Source organism: Oncorhynchus masou, chromosome 10 (genome assembly GCF_036934945.1).
Source record: "Oncorhynchus masou masou isolate Uvic2021 chromosome 10, UVic_Omas_1.1, whole genome shotgun sequence".
In the NCBI taxonomy this organism is placed as follows: Eukaryota; Metazoa; Chordata; class Actinopteri; order Salmoniformes; family Salmonidae; genus Oncorhynchus; species Oncorhynchus masou.
This window is the reverse complement of record NC_088221.1, coordinates 20,991,625-21,009,523: the sequence shown is the minus strand read 5'-3', so window position 1 is coordinate 21,009,523 and position 17,899 is coordinate 20,991,625. Positions and strand designations below refer to the sequence as shown.

Below are 17,899 nucleotides of genomic sequence, written 5' to 3'. Positions count from 1 at the left end.
TTTTCATTCTCAAACAATAAGCAGGATCTGTTTTGTTGAGACATTTTTGTTAAATTAAGTTCGAACTGTCTTTTTAATATTGTGCTCCGTATTTAGTTTAAAATAGGTTAAAAGCAGGCCTGTTGTAAAATAAATAACATTCACCTATTACTGTCATTTGTTGGGTAGGCCTATGGTAGACATCTCACCTATGTTGGAAATTGCTGCTGTGAAGGTTTAAACCAGTTCTTTAAATAATGTGTTTTGTTTCATTCTGTTGAGCCATTTTCTTTGGCAAAATTAAGTTCCAAAATTAAGTTCCAACTGTTGTTGATTTGCCTCAAACCATGAAAAGGGCAAAACGTAATGTAATGCCTCAATATAATAACCTATTCGATTTTTTTCCCTATAAATAATGACTTGACTTACTTTGATATAACCCTAATAAAGTAAAGGTGCAATATTCAGAAATGGCTGCGCCATTTCCTGGTTGCAAATAAAAGTGTCTAATTACAGTTTGTGACAAAATAATTGTGCCATCTAAACCACTGTGAAAGATCGTTTCGACAACCAAAAATATTGTATTTTCAGCAGTTTAAAGGTATTATACAAAACCAAAAAGTAAAAAGATGCAAAAACAAAACTTAATGACAGGAAGCACAGAAATAGCGCACACAAACCAGATCTACCACTTCTTAGACTTGCTTTCAATGACAATGACAGATCTATAACTCACATTTCTATGTGAATTTGGAATGGCTTTAAATGGCTTTTGTGATGGTTTGGTGTGGTATGGCCATTACTATTATCCAACTTGTTGAACCTGTGAAGACCTCTCGCTTCTAAATTGCATCAACCTCAACTGTTATATTTTCCAGTGATGAAGACATGGATGTCTCATGGTATGGTGGAGTATGCAAAATGGGTCAATTCTTAGCATCTTTATCAACTAAATGTTTTGACATTCAGGTCCAAAAAGTCACTTTCTGACCACTTCTTCCACAGGCAAACATGAATTCACTTCTTCCACAGGCAAACATGAATTCAATTCTTCCATGGGCAAAAAATGACTGAATTCAACTGGATTTACCCTTGAAGTAATCCCTGTCCCTTCCTAAAAAGCCTCCTTTCCTTTCTTTACCTCCATATAATGCACTATGATGCACTTGAGTATAAATACAAAGTTTTTTCACTCAGCAGACAAGTGAGTAAAAACATATTACACTATCAGGACACAGCCCTGTCACTTCCCTCCCTCCTAACTAGTCCTGTGATGTTATTGTAAAATACTTCTGTAAATTCCAGAGAATTTTAAAAAATTATAAAAATTCCAAATTCCGATCATGTCGGCAAAAAGCAATCAGACAGTGTGTGCCGTTATCTGTAATGAAGCGTTGAGGTTAGTGACCTGAAAAAGTGCTGCTGTCTGTCTGCATTAGCCTAGCATTCAGTTCAGCCTGGCTAGACAGACAGTAATGATTGTGTCTTCTTCACTGAAACTGGAAGTAGGGGGAGGGGGGATTTCTTCACTGGCTTCCTAAGCTAGCTGCTAAGCTAAATCATGTAGCCAACTGTCAGACTGTCTGATGGGAATTGGAAAAACATTTAATCAATGTTAAAGACCAACTGCAGTCCAAAACTTGATTTTCATGTTTTATATATACACTATATTATACAAAAGTATGTGGACACCCCTTCAAATTTGTGGATTTGGTTACTTCTGCCACACCCCTTGCTGACAGGTGTATAAAATCGAGAACACAGACATGTAATCTCCATAGACAAACATTGGCTGTAGAATGGCCTTACTGAAGAGCTCAGTGACTTACAATGTGGCACCGTCATAGGATGCCCCCTTTCCAACAAGTCGGTTTATCAAATTTCTGCCCTGCTAGAACTGTAAGTTCTGTTATTGTGAAGTGGAAACGTCTAGGAGCAACAACGGTTCAGTCGCAAAGTGGTAGGCCACACAAGCTCACAAAACGGGACTGCCGAGTGCTGAAGTGCGCAGCACGAATAAATTGTCTGTCCTCGGTTGCAACACTCACTACCGAGTTCCAAACTGCCTCTTAAAGCAACGTCAGCACAAAAACTGTTTGCGGGGGTTGCATGAAATGGGTTTCCATGGCTGAGCAGCCGCAAACAAGCCTCAGATCACCATGCGCAATGCCAAGCGTCAGCTGGAATGGTGTAAAGCTCACCACCATTGGACTCCGGAGCGGTGGAAATGTGTTCTCTGGAGTGATGAAGCACGTTTCACCATCTTGCAGTCAGATGGACGAATCTGGGTGGGGCAGATGCCAGGAGAACGCTACATGCCCCAATGCATAGTGCCAAATGTAAAGTTTGGGGGAGGGGGAATAATGGTCTGGGGCTGTTTCATGGTTCGGGCTAGGTTCCAGTGAAGGGAGATCTTAGTTCCAGGGAAGGGAAATCTCAACGCTACAGCATACAATGACATTCTAGACGATTCTGTGCTTCCAACTTGTGGCAACAGTTTGTGGAAGGCCCTTTCCTTTTGGAGCACGATAATGCCCCCGAGCACAAAGTGAGGTCTATACAGAAGTGGTTTGTCGAGATTGGTATTGAAGAACTTGACTGGCTTGCACAGAGCCCTGACCTCAACCCCATCAAACACCCTTGGGATGAATTGGAACGTCAACTGCGAGCCTAATCGCCTAACAGCCTAATCGACCTCACTAATCCTTGTGGCTGGATGGAAGCAAAAAACATAAAAATGGCTACATTGGACCTTTAATTTCCTAATATGTTCCTAAGAGGGATGTGTGAACATGATGGAAGGAGCATTTTTCTTGTCGCTGCACACATAGAGCTGCAAGAGACCATGTTTTCATGGAATTGACATGAGGGATAAAGATTTCAGGAGCTAAATGTGAGAACACTGCACTAGTGTCTTTGGGTAATTGTGCGTGCTAAAACTACCCTCTCAGCAGAATTCTCCCCTATCCCATCAGAAAACAACTAACAGAGAGGCTGTGCTTGACACATACAGTTGAAGTCAGATGTTTACATACACTTAGGTTGGAGTCATTAAAACTCGTTTTTCAACCCCTCCACAATTTTCTTGTTAACAAAATATCGTTTTGGAAAGTCGGTTATGACATCTACTTTGTGCAAGACACAAGTCATTTTTCCAACAATTGTTTACAGACAGATTATTTCACTTATAATTCACTGTATCACAATTCCAGTGGGTCAGAAGTTTACATACACTTAGTTGACTGTGCCTTTAAACAGCTTGGAAAATTTCAGAAAATGATGTCATGGCTTTAGAAGCTTCTGATGACATCATTTGTGTCAATTGGAGGTGTACCTGTGGATGTAGTTCAAGGCCTACCTTCGAACGCAGTGCCTCTTTGCTTGACATCAAGGGGAAAATCAAAAGAAACCAGCTTCTATGACATCATTTGAGTCAATTGGAGGTGTACCTGTGGATGTATTTCAAGGACTACCTTCAAACGCAGTGCCTCTTTGCTTGACATCAAGGGGAAATCAGCCAAGACTTCAGAAAAAAACATTGTAGACCTACACAAGTCTGGTTAATCCGTGGGAGCAAGTATAAACACCATGGGACAAGACAGCCGTCATATCACTCAGGAAGGAGACACATTCTGTCTCAAAGAGATGGACATACATTGGTGCAAAAAGTGCAAATCAATCCCAGAACAACAGCAAAGGACCTTGTGGAGATGCTGGAGGAAACAGGTACAAAAGTATCTATATCCAAGGTAAAACAAGTCCTGTATTGACATAACCTGGAAGGCCGCTCCGCAAGGAAGAATCCACTGCTCCAAAACCACCATAAAAAAGCCAGACTACGGTTTGCTAATGCACATGGGGACAAAGATCGTACTTTTTGGAGAAATGTCCTCTGGTCTGATGAATCAAAAATAGAACTGTTTGGCCATAATGACCATCGTTATATTTAGAGGAAAAAGGGGGAGGCTTGCAAGCTGAAGAACACCATCCCGACCGTGGAGCACAGGTGTGGCAGCATCATGTTGTGGGGGTGCTTCACTGCAGGAGGGACTGGTGCACTTTAAAAAAACAGATGGCATCATAAGGATGGAAAATTATGTGGATATCTTGAAGCAACATCTCAAGACAGTCAGTCAGGATGTTAAAGCTTGGGCGCAAATGGGTCTTGCAAATGGACAATGACCCCAAGCATACTTCCAAAGTTGTGGCAAAATGGCTTAAGGACAACAAAGTCAAGGTATTGGAGTGGCCATCACAAAGCCCTCAAAGCCCCTCACAAAGCATTTCACATTCTTAAAATAAAGTGGTGATCCTAACTGACCTAAGACAGGGAATTTAAATGTATTTTGCTAAGGTGTATGTAAACTTCCGACTTCAACTGCACACAGTGTGGATGAAGGCCCCTTATAAAGGCTGTGTGTTTGAGGATGTTGCGCTCCCGAGTTGCGCAGCGGTCTAAGGCACTTCATCTCAGTGCAAGAGGCGTCACTACAGTCCCTGGTTCAATTCCAGGCTGCATCACATCCGGCCGTGATTGGGAGTCCCATAGGGCTGTGCACAATTGGCCCAATGTCGTCCGGGTTTGGCCGGGGTAGGCCTTCATTGTAAATAATAATTTTTTCTTATCTTACTTGCCTAGTTCAATAAAGGTTAAATTAAAAAATATATTAACAAATTCACCTGAACTCTAGGCTAAGGGCCATATGTGACCCACCACCTAAATTCGGTACAATGCAGCAAGATTTTAAATTGTGTTTTTAACTTTAGTTTAAAGTAGAGACTCAAAGCTAGAAAAGTGTATATCATACACTGCAGTTGAGGAACAATGGGAAAGTAATTCTGCTTTGAAAGTTGATAAACTCGTGACCCCACTATTGAGAAAATTTGCCTTGAATATTTTGGTATACCTACTGGAGAGCTCTTCTTTGTCTACACCCATTCAGCATCGTTCACACCCGCTTAAGCCTTAGCCCCACCCATCTCTTCAAGGATTCACATGAGAGGCCATGTGCTAAACAGAGTGAGTAGTGTAGTAAACAACCAAAGATTTCAAGACTAAAAGTGGTAAAAGTAGTAGCCTACAATAAGGAAAAACTCCAGATAAAAATATACTTTTTCTAGTCCTTGGCCTATATCCTAAAACGACTTTGGTGCAGGTCATGTTGTTCTTCACATTATCATCTCTGGTAAACACACTATATAAAATAAAATTGATGTTTATGTGTCACATGCACAGGATACAGAAGGTGTAAATGGTTCAGTGAAACGGTTACTTGCATAGTAGGAATATCACAAATAAAGTGTCCAGATAAAAATATTGTATAAGTATTTTATCATTGTTAGATGATTACCCAGACACATTTGTCTAAATTGATGGGTCACGTGAAAGAAATGCTATAACCATCCCCCAGCCACATCTTGCTAAGTATATGGGTCACTATTGTCTAGACTTGTACACATGTTCATGAAATACAATAGATGGCCATAATCACCCCCAGACACACATACCTGGCTAACTTCATGGGTCATAATCATCTGGCAAAGTGAAACAATGAACCGGCATAATCCCAACTCATACTACTACCAATACAAACATTGTCATAGCTGTAGTATGAATCTGCAGGTATCTAAATCTAACCAACTTGGTTCAATGTTAGCTAGCTAATGCTCGCTAGCTAGCTAACAGTACGCTTTAACTTGCAATGAAAACGACTTTCACAAAATGATAAACGTATACTATCTGAAAATGTAGCTAGACTCTTACCAGTATACATGGATGAACGAATCACGGCAGACTGGAACCCTTTAACCATTTTGTTAGAGGTCGACCGATTAATCGGAATGGCCGATTTCAAGTTTTCATAACAATGGGAAATTGGTATTTTTGGACACTGATTTGGCCCATTTTTTTTACACATTTATTTAACTTGGCAAGTCAGTTAAGAACACATTCAATTTTCAAAGGCTCGTACTCATTCATTCAAACAGCACTTTCGTGGGTTTGCCAGCAGCTCTTCGCAATGCTTCAAGCATTGAGTTGTTTATGACTTCAAGCCTATCAACTCCCGAGATTAGGCTGGTGTAACCGATGTGAAATGGCTAGCTAGTTAGCGGGGTGCGCGCTTATAGCGTTTCAATCGGTGACATCACTAAGCTCAGACTTGGAGTAGTTGTTCCCCATGCTCAGCAAGGGCCACGGCTTTTGTGGAGTGATGGGTAACGATGCTTCGAGGGTGGCTGTGGTCGATGTGTTCCTGGTTCGAGCCCAGGTAGGGGCAAGGAGAGGGACGGAAGCTATACTGTTCCACTGGCAATACTAATGTGCCTATAAGAACATCCAATAGTCAAAGGTATATGAAATACAAATGGTATAGAGAGAAATAGTCCTATAATTCCTACAACTTTTTACATGGGAATATTGAAGACTCATGTTAAAAGGAACCACCAGCTGTCATATGTTCTCATGTTCTGAGCAAGAAACTTAAACGTTAGTGTTTTTACATGGCACATATTGCACTTTTACTTTCTTCTCCAACATTATTTTGCATTATTTAAACCAAATGGAACATGTTTCATTATTTATTTGAGGCTAAATTGATTTTATTGATGTATTATATTAAGTTCAAATAAGTGTTCATTCAGTATTGTTGTAATTGTCATTATTACAACAAACAAAAATAATAATAATAAAACAAATCGGCCGATTAATTGGTATTGGCTTTGTTTGGTCCTCCAATAAATCGGTATCGGCATTGAAAAATCATAATTGATCGACCTCTAGTTTTGTTTGTAGCTACATCTTCTTTGGCCAGCATTGTGCCAAGTCACTCCAGTTCACGCTGACCGTGGCCTGTGCAGAAAGTAGCCCACCACAACCTTTCCCAACTTATCTGTCGATAGTGCCTGCTAAATTCAGGGCATCAACGTTCTTGAGAAAAGTCGTAAAACTTTTGTAGTTCTCGATGGCTAAAGTTATATCTTTCAACGCCTAGCTTCTTGAAACGGGTCAATCAATTCCAATATGGGCATGTTAATTGCATGGTAAATAATAGATGCACAACACAAGAAATATGCATTCTTATCAATGCAAGAGACGTTTGGTTTCTCTTAACTATCATGTGATTATCTGAACACTGTAGGGCCTGGATCCCACTGGATCCCAGTGCCAAAGAGCCTTGGGTCACCATAGTGACATCCGTCAACAAGCTGTTCACTGCTTTCCTGCTGTCAGCAAGGAATCTTATGCATTCAATGGGGGACACATGTCTGCTTTGAGTCATAATATTGTTGCTAACCTAATCACCTACACTAATGCTAATGCAAATGGACTTCTGCTCTTCCATAACACTGTTTATACCAAGGAATTGCAGGAAATTAGCTTTAAAACCACAAGATAATTATCTGAGCTACATAGAGAAATGTGTAGAATTGCATGAAATTGACTTAAAAATGCAAAAATTCCTCTACACCATTAAGATTGGGACTACTAAATATCTCTCAAAAATGTACCCGGGCCGAAAACACCCATTGCCACGCCCCCTGCCAAGCCCACCACCCAAGCCCCTTTTTGATCCCCAGAAAATGTTGGTGTGTGGGTGTGTTTTTTTGTTGTTTTTTTTTAATCAGCGAGAGGTCAATTTTTAGGGGGATTCTTGCACTGAAATTATATTGAATTCTGCTTATATAATCACACCATACCAAAAAAAACTGATTCAGATTCATGTCCATAGGGGGAGAAGCAGGGGAGGGTGGAGCAGTAGCTGACTAGTGGTGGCTATTCAGCAGCCTGATGTTCTGAGGGTAGAAACTATCGGCCAGTCTTTCAGTTTTTGCCATGACGCTCCTGCACTGCCTGTGTCTGAATGATTGAAGTGGGGAGAACAGGGCATGGCTTGGGTCCCTGATGATCTTCTTAGCCTTCCTGCGACACCTGGTGTTGAAGATGTCCTGTAGGGGAGGCAGTGTGCACCCAATGGTGTGTTCGGATGCAGCATAAAGTTTAAATGCCAAGACTCCAAGATCATTGAGTGCTTTTGAAATCTGTAGCCTATCTCTGCTGTGCTGTACCAGCACAATGGACAGTGTCCTACAGCAAGGCCCCTTTTGGTAATGAATACGTGACCCGTTTCAAGAAGCTAGGCATATGTCGCAAGTCACTATTTCAACCCAGCCCAGCTCCACAAGCCTCTTATCCATCTCTGCATGGGCAGCTTCAATGGAGACTGAATAGGAAGTAATATGCTCCTCTCAATGGATCAGTGCACTCACAGGCCTGCCTAAAGTCTCACTGTATATTTAACAATGTCTACACTGTGGATTTAACCATGGGGCGTGTCCTTTACCACACAGTGAAGTGGGTCTACTTTAAAATGAATAGAGTGAATTACTGTCCATTTGCATTACCTTAGTCAGGGACTCAGACAGGCTTAATAAAGAGCCAATATGTAATCACTGTGCAGGGTGTGGGCACGAGTGTGGAAGTGTGTGTTAATGGTAGGAAGGAGTGTGTGTGTGGCCATACATAAGTCTGTCAGTCCTGCCCTCAGGCCCGTCTCCACAAGGGTGCTTACTCCCTCAGTTTTATTTTTTTGTACCTATATAAAAATAGCAAAAAAATTACATTGATTGAGTGACAGGCTGGCCCAACACCTGTCTCTGGATTACATCTTCAAACTAAGGGCAACCATGGCATCTAATTTTGTCAGAAAGTTGTTTTTATTGCAAGTTAAAGCGTACTGTGAGCTAGTTAGCTAATGTTGATCTGTATGGTAATTTTATTCATATTTTAGAAATCTATTTGCATTGTTATTTACAGCCTAATGTTAGATAGCTAGATCAAATTGAAACTAGTTGGTTAGCTTTTGCTACCTGCAGATTCATGCATGGTGGCTAGCTATGACAATAATTTTCTATTGCTAGTAGTATGGGTTGGGATTATGGTTCCTTGTTTAGCTAGCTAACTACCTAGCTACATGTCTAGACAAAAGACTCCACTATGCAAGTAACCATTTCCCTGTTTACACCTTCTATATCCTGTGCATGTGACAAATAAACATTGATTCTATTTAGTGTGTGTTTACCAGAGATGGAAATGTGAAGACAAACATGACCTGCACCTAGGTCAGATTAGAATATAGGCCAAGGACTACATCAAATGTATTTTAGTACTACTTTTTGCTAATACTTTCAACACTTTTAGTCTTGAAATATTTAGAGGTGTAAGAGGGTGTGAATGATGCTAAAATTAGTAGCCTAGTTATTCATGCATGGAAACAAAAATACTAAATAGCAGTTTTGGCTTAGAATACCAACATCTGTGAATGTGAACGAATTAATGAGAACAGAACAAAAAAGTGGTACCAAGTAGAAGTCCTAGTAAACAAAATATCAGATCGATAAATGCATGACACAATCTATATGTAGGCTAGTTACATTAACAATAAACAAACGCAGTAAACAAAAGGAGAATTGAGACCCAAATAGCCTACAGCCTACTACAGTGAGATGCAGCCATGCACAGCTGCTTGCCAAATGAATAAGCCTATAAAGGCAAACATGGAAAATCTTTCAGCTCGCTCATGAGTTCAACATGTTGTCATACGGCACAATACACTTATGTGAATCAAATTTGAAACCACCTAATTAATTAAGCAATGCCAGCCTATCATAAACACACTTCCTACACGTACAGAAACGAAAACTAATAGGCTATCAAGTAAACAATAATTGAATGTATCCATTTCTATAATGAAACATATGTACATATGTAGCTACACACAGGGACATCATTTGGGTTCTTAATTGGAATTATATTGAATTCTGCTTGTATCATACTATACCACAATAAACATAAAAGTTCAAACGCTTTTGACTATGAAGTGACAGGTTCAATGTCAAGAAATTGCCACTGCGCTCTATCAGCACCATGGACAGCGGGCTACACACGAAAAGAAAGATGTTTATAATAAACAACCAGCTAGATTGTTTCAATCTTACCTTTTCAAAAGAGTAGCAGCCTCCTTGATGATCTGTGGAAATTCCTGAGTAATCGATCATTCTATTTTCCCTGAAATCTTCTTGTAATATCCCCCTCAAATGCCAGTTGGATTAGGAGAGCTTTCCTCGGGTGTAGAATGCCTCTTCTGTGCGGACTGAACACGTTTGTCAAAGTGGAAAATGTGTTCTCGCATGTAGCTGTGGACGCCCCAAAAGTCAGTCCATGTTTCAGTGCAGTAAGCACGGTCGGCATAGAGGAGAGAGGCTCAGAGAATCGTTGCAGCATATCAAGTGGGGTCCATTTGTCCTCATCGGAGCCAGAGGGGCGGAGCAACACCAATCTCAGCTTCCACCAAATCTATTTTGCTTAGATCGAGCAATGGTTTCACCTTTTTCAACATCTGGAAAGTCAGAACTCTAGGGGTCAAGGGCACACATGGCCTCCCTGAATCGTACTGACATTTCATCGATGACAGCATCCAAGAGCCGCTTCTAAGACTCTTTGCTTGATGCGTTCATAGCAAAATCTTTGGTACTATCAACAGCTTTCTTCCAGTAAGAATAGCCAGCTTGGGTGAAGGCCTTGTCTGTGTTAGCATTGGGAAACACAAAACTTTCGACACTGAGAAACAAAATGCTGCATCAGCAGTAACCAAGTATTCCAGTCATTCTCTTCCTATGAACCAGTTGTTATTAAATTAATGTTTTTGGACAGAAAACCTGTGGCTAGGGTTGGATTTAACCTGGGCTGGCTCCTCTGTTCCAAGATTATCATGAACAGTCGGAGATGGAGGCGGCTGTGGAGCCATTATCCTGGCGCCGCTTGTGGAAGGGTTTGTAGGCTCTGCACACACAGCATCATCGCTGCTGGGCTTGGTGGCAGCCTCAGTGGTTTGATGCTGCTGCTGTTGCTCTCCTTCTCCTTTTTGGGGGGTACTTGGCAAAGTTCATTTCTGATATCCATCGTGGCAGATTAGCTGGTTTGAGCTAGCTAAATAGGCTAAGGCTAATAAGACTAACCCTTTTTACAGTTAGCCAAGAACCTAACTAAACTCGGTAGTGGCGGGGTGTGAGGCAGAGTTGAGTGAAGCAGCTTCAATGGTAAACTTCACAGCGCGGGCCTGCCCTTAAAAATCTAAATATTACAGGTATCACATTGTTCACTTTGCCTACCACAGAGATGAGTAGCACCCCCCACCCCGCTTTTTATGGAAACCCAAAGGACTCATACCTAGCCACCCAGTGGCTTTCCATAGACACACACATTGGCGCGCTCTGTCCATTGTGCTGACACACTCAATCATGTAAACTTTTTTAGCTTTTTAATTGAACTAGGCAAGTCAGTTAAGAACAAATTCTTATTTACAATGACAGCCTACTTGTAAAGCTCCCCCCCCGGCAAAACCCTCCCCTAACCCGGATGGCGCCGGGCCAATTGTGCACCGCCCTATGGGACTCCTGATGACGGCCGGTTGTGATAAAGCCCAGGATCTAACCCGGGTCTGTAGTGACACCTCTAGCACTGTGATGCAGTGCCTTAGACCACTGTGCCACTCAGGAGTCCTTAAATAGGGACATAAAACTACAACTGAGGGGGCTCAAGGTGAACTGAGAGGGTAAGCCCCCTTTAGCCCCTTGTGGAGTAAGGGCCCGAGGGCAGGACTGGCAGGCTATAGTATGGCCACACACACACACATTACTGACTCCCATTACACACACTTCCACACTCGTGCCACACTCGTGCCCACACCCTGCAAAGTGATTACATATTGGCTCTTTATTAAGCCTGTCTGAGTCCCTGACTAAGGTAATGCAAATGGACAGTAATTCACTATTCACTTTAAAGTAGACCCACTTCACTGTGCGGTAAAGGACAAGCCCCATTGTTAAATCCACAGTGAGGACATTGTTAAATATACAGTGAGACTTTAGGCAGGCCTGTGAGTGCATTGATTCATTGAGAGGAGTATATTACTTCCTATTCAGTCTCCTTTGAAGCTGCCCATGCAGAGATGGATAAGAGGCTTGATGGAGCTGGGCTGGGTTGAACTACACCGGATTATAGTTTACTGTACGAGGCCTGAGACTACTGCATGGCCTACTGACTACTGTCTGTCTGTCTGTCTGTCTGTCTGTCTGTCTGTCTGTCTGTCTGTCTGTCTGTCTGTGAGCGAGAAAGAGATAGTGTGTAGCATGTAGGCATCACGCAACACTTGTAAATAAAGGCTGTTCTAATTAAATAACGCTGAGGTCCAAACAGCAGGATAAGCAGAACTGTATGCAGCTCTTATTCTACAGTCCATATTGACACTGACATCATCTGCCTGAGCTGTCACATGCAACTGGCCCACCCACAACCATGCACACACCGGAATGGCCGATTTAATTAGGGCCGATTTCATGTTTTCATAACAATCGGAAATCGGTATTTTTGGGCGCCGATTTAAAATAATAATAACAATTAAACCTTTATTTAACTAGGCAAGTCAGTTGAGAACACATTCTTATTTTCAATGACGGCCTAGGAACGGTGGGTTAACTGCCTTGTTCAGGGGCAGAACGACAGATTTTCACCTTGTCAGCTCAGGGGATCCAATCTTGCAACCTTACAGTTAACTAGTCCAACGCAATAACGACCTGCCTCTCTCTCGTTGCACTCCACAAGGAGACTGCCTGTTACGAGAATGCAGTAAGCCAAGGTAAGTTGCTAGCTAGCATTAAACTCATCTTATAAAAAACTATCAATTATAATCACTAGTTAACTACACATGGTTGATGATATTACTAGATATTATCTAGCGTGTCTTGCGTTGCATATAATCTGACTGAGCATACAAGCATACAAGTATCTAAATATCTGACTGAGCGGTGGTAGGCAGAAGCAGGCGCGTAAACATTCATTCAAACAGCACTTTCGTGCGTTTTGCCAGCAGCTCTTCGTTGTGCATCAAGCATTGCGCTGTTTATGACTTCAAGCCTATCAACTCCCGAGATGAGGCTGGTGTAACCAAAGTGAAATGGCTAGCTAGTTAGCGCACGCTAATAGCGTTTCAAACATCACTCGCTCTGAGCCTTCTAGTAGTTGTTCCCCTTGCTCTGCATGGGTAACACTGCTTCAATGGTGGCTGTTGTCGTTGTGTTGCTGGTTCGAGCCCAGGGAGAAGCGAGGAGAAGCTATACTGTTACACTGGCAATACTAATGTTCCTATAAGAACATCCAATAGTCAAAGGTTGATTAAATACAAATAGTATAGGGGGAAATAGTCCTATAATTCCTATAATAACTACAACCTAAAACTTCTTACCTGGGAATATTGAAGACTTGTGTTAAAAGGAACCACCAGCTTTCATATGTTCTCATGTTCTGAGCAAGGAACTGAAACGTTAGCTTTCTTACATAGCATGTTTGCATTATTTAAACCAAATTGAACATGTTTCATTATTTACTTGAGGCTCAATGGATTTTATTGATGTATTATATTAAGTTAAAATAAGTGTTCATTCAGTATTGTTGTAATTGTCATTATTACAAATACATTTTTTTTTCTTCAATTTTTTTAAATTGGCCGGTTAATCTGTATCAGCTTTTTTGGTCCTCCAATAATCGCTATCGGCGTTGAAAAATCATAAATCGGTCAACCTCTATTACAGAGCACTAATTATGGCCCCTCACCACACAACCCACACATGCTCACACACACTCACACCCATCCATTGTTCTGAGTTGATCAGAGGCCTGATAATAAAAGAGAGTAGCCTGAAGGTAGAGTCCATCTCAAAGTAAAACTATTGGACTTCTTTCTGCTACAAACTCCCAACACATCCCGCCTTTTCCCTCCCTCCCTTCTTCACCTCCCATTCCCCTGCAGTCTTGGGAACAGAGTGAATCAATCTAACAGCAACATGCCACATGCACACACAAACATGCACTCTCACATAACAAACACCAACACACTCGCTGACAGACAAGACAGGATTTGTGCCTGAGGTCAGTGTTCTAAAATTGAGAGCTTAGGCCTAAATCCCGCTCACACACACACACGTGCCAAAATCTCATTCACACACATACTCTGGGACAGCACACTGCAAAAACCCTACTCTTCCACACACAGTCCAGCGTTAAGCTGACCTATATATAGGCCTATAGTATCACTGTGCATCTAACCTCGACATAAAACCCTGACGATCTGGAGCATTAGGCTTTTAAAGTGACGCCTTTGCAAACGGCTGTGTGGTTATTTGGTAGGGTTTCCCCATTCCCTTTGTTCATCTCTTTTCTCAAAGGATCAAATCAACAGTCTACTTCACCGCTCCATTAAACAAAGCTCTGTAGTCTAGCAGGAACCAAAGACTGATGTTGATTATTCAAATGTTGTTCAAGTGTTGTAAACCACACTGGAATTGACAGAAACAAAATGAGTGTGTGTCTGTGAGTGCAGCTAACAAGCGGAGATTTGAAGTGTTCGACTTTACTATTGTAGTCTTGTCTCTTTCAATATCTGTTCTGACCGATCGGCTGTTGGGCTGGATTGGGACTAGGCTGGTATGATAGCAGCTGCCACGAAACACAGATCGTGGATCAGATAACGCCTTCCCCAATCCTGACCTTAACCATCGGGGGTAAAATGCTTAACTGACCATATACCAGTGTCTAGGGGAAACTTCATCCTACAAATGTTTGTTTAATGTGTGTGTACCTAACTCCTCCGGATATCAAGTACAGAGACAGGTATTTTGTCTGTCAGTGTCTTTTTACATTTCTCACACAGGTTTCAGGCCTGCCTAAACATGTTACAGTAGGCCCAGTGCCCAGTCAGTACACACTAGGGTTGGGCGTTATACCGTAACTTGGGTATTTTGAAATACCCTCTGCATGACTTTTCCAATACCGCCTTTGACGTTATTTAAACTTTTTACAGAAATACCTGCAGTCACCTTGTGCACTAGGTAAAACATCAAGTAGAATGCTCTCAACATTTCGCCCGTTAGATTATTTTTCATTATGAAGCGTTCCGTTACTAGTTTCCCAAAACAGATATTTGAGCCAGCCACATATGTTTTTTTTACAAAGAGGGACAAGCAAAATGGGAGCTTTGTGAGGTGAGTCACTCCTGCAGCGCAACTTAGTGAGGTGATCAAGTTACATTTGTCTGAAATACACTACTAAAGTTTGCCAGCTATATATCGTATAACCATTAAGTTAACTATCTACGTGCGTAAATTAAACTCTCTACCGCTAGGTTTTGCTAACATAAGTGGCTAAGCTTTTTCGTAACAGCAGCAGAGACAATCGCCTCCTGGATAAAGATCCTGCTGTCTAATATATGTTTTGTGGGTGGTGCAAACTGCCTTTTTATATACTTGCATAACTTTATAAGCTGGGTTGTCTCTCTTAGTGGTAAATGTTTGCATGCGCTCATTAGCATTTACCTTGCATCCGGTATGGGGATTCCTTAGTACTTGTTAGCATGTTGTTAGTATACTGGTAAGTGACATTTTTTGTGTGTGTGTGGGGGGGGGGGGTCGCACAGTCACGTTATGAAAGGTATGGAAATCTGGATACCGCCCAGCCCTAAAATACAGTGTCAGTACATACAACACACACACACACAGTCACACAGTGACCACTGTCAACAAAGCCAACCCAGCCCGGATCCCGTCAATATGATGATTGATGTGTTTCCGCCTTTGGTTTCACACCTGATTTTCAAGACCTGATTTTCAGGGAGAGGCTCTTGCTAACTGCCTGAAAACCTACTATCCAATGTACTAAATCTAATGCACGGATAGCCTTCTGTATAGTGTATTTAAGAACACTCGTTTTGCTGTTGTTTAGAGTAATGTAAAAGTCCCTTTCCAATTGTGTAATTACACTCAACCTAATGACTATGTAATTACTGTGCAACTATTATGCAAATGCTAGAGTGGAGTAGCCTACATCTAAACAGGACACCAAGGCAATGATTGACTATACAGACCGACAGGGTTGTAATGCATTGGGACTTGAAGCCGAATCCCTATTCATTCACCATAATCATCATTCTGATGTGTCCTCATCATCCCAGACTGAGAGAATCAGACCCACACCGCAGCTGTGGAGGAGGCCCACTTACAACATGTAGAATAGAATAGAATAAAGATCATAGAACAGACATTTGCTGTCACTGCAGGAAAGAAGTATGCACCCACAACATAAGAAGGAAGATAAATTCATCCACAGAGAAGTAATCATGCATTTTCATTGGCTCTGAAATAATTGGATTTCCTGGGAGTGAGCAAATGAGGAAAGATTATATTGTCACATTTGCATGTAGCCTAGTCACAACTGCAAGTGACAATATGCAGATAGCCTTCTAGTACAACATGACACATTGATTGCACATGACTCATACCTATAAGAAATCACAGGTCATTACCTATCTGACATTGCTAATAGAGGAATGTGTAACATGGAAGACTTGCATCTTGCACAGGAGATTGAAGGCTATGAATTAAAATCTGTAACTCAGACGTGGTAATATGCACTACAGCTCAGCTGTCATGACCGATACAGGGTGTGTATGTTCACTCTCCACCACACCATGATGAACTGTGAAGTGTCTCCCGTGCATGTTGTCACACACACAGAGACAGAGAGAGACAGAGAGAGACAAAATACTCTAGACAGGGGACACATTCGGGGAGATACAATGTAACCGCATCGTGTAATAAAAGGCAACAAACATTACACGTACTTTCCAATGACCTCACACAGCTCGTACACATCTTCAAACAGTACGTCGTCGTCCGCCATGGTCCAGCGAGGCTGGGGAAATAATTCCCCCCAAATCCGTCCTGAAACGTATGTTCCAAAGCAAATAATCACAACAAACGGACGTTTTTGTGAATACAAACTGTTCTGCTCTCTGTAGCCTAGGCTACTTGAAGCGTAGACTAATCACCAAGGAGTTGGGAATAAAGCTTCCCCAATACCAATGGGTTAGGAAAATATTTTTTCCCCAAAACGCTGCGTAGCTGCGGTGGTTCAACTACCGTGCGAAGCTTCAAGGCAACGTGAGTTTTTCAATAATCCCGTTTACGGTCTCCGGTTCTGTTCCACCTTGCCCAGGTTTCCTATGTAGGCTACTCCTCCTCGAAGCCTACGGTGGTATTGTAAAACGTTATAATAAACAACTCGAGTCGCGTGCCCTGTCCGCTGATCCACATTAGTCAACCGTCCAGAACGCACGGTAGGCTACAACCCGCTGCAAAAACTACAGCTATACTCTGTGTATCTTCCAGAGTTCATCAACAAAACGAACTATTTACTCAAAATACTGTTTAATGTAAATAACACATACGTGTAGTCTAGCTACATTCTTCACATCCCAAAAGAGGTGAAAAGGTTAGTTTCGTCCCCCTTGAAAAGCGCGCATGGTTCCCGTGCACACGCGACTCGATCGGGAAGGTAAAACTATTAACTGAAAATGGGCTTCAGGGGCGTGCTCTAATCCTCTCTCTCTCCCTTTCACTTTATCGTTGCTCCAATTTTCCTCTCTTCCTTCGTCGCTCCTCGTCCAGCATAGCCAAGCTCCTCCCACCCAAGGTTATGAAACTGCCCCGCAAACCACCATTATGGTTCCGCAGGAGCGGCTGCGTACCGGGATCCCACAATTGAAACACACGGTGCTTGAGCCAAGATGACGTAGCGGGAGCGCCTTTGTGATAGTTTTCGAGTCGCAGTTTCCAGATTCACTTTTATAAAACAATAAATCACAACAAGGTGTACCTTTTCAAAGTGCAAATGACACCCCAGCATGCACACTTAGGCATGTAAACCTGTAACTTTTTGGGCGACACAACCAAATCAACATAGAAATGTGTGTTGTAGATCTGTCATTCTCATTGAAAGCAAGTCTAAGAAGCAGTAGAGCTGTTCTATGTG

At 41.9% G+C, this 17,899-nt stretch overlaps 1 protein-coding gene across 12 annotated transcripts in view; it reads right to left on the bottom strand.

Moving 5' to 3' along the window:
- LOC135547311 (peripheral plasma membrane protein CASK) overlaps nucleotides 1-17,484 on the bottom strand; it is a 203,510-nt gene extending 186,026 nt beyond the window's left edge. For all 12 annotated transcript variants that reach the window (XM_064976171.1, XM_064976173.1, XM_064976176.1 and 9 more), the window contains exon 1: nucleotides 16,710-17,484. In XM_064976171.1, coding sequence (XP_064832243.1) covers nucleotides 16,710-16,768 — 59 coding nt within the window. In that variant the 5' untranslated portion in view covers nucleotides 16,769-17,484. The remainder of the gene's footprint in view (nucleotides 1-16,709) is intronic.
- Between the last annotated feature and the right edge of the window lie 415 nt (nucleotides 17,485-17,899).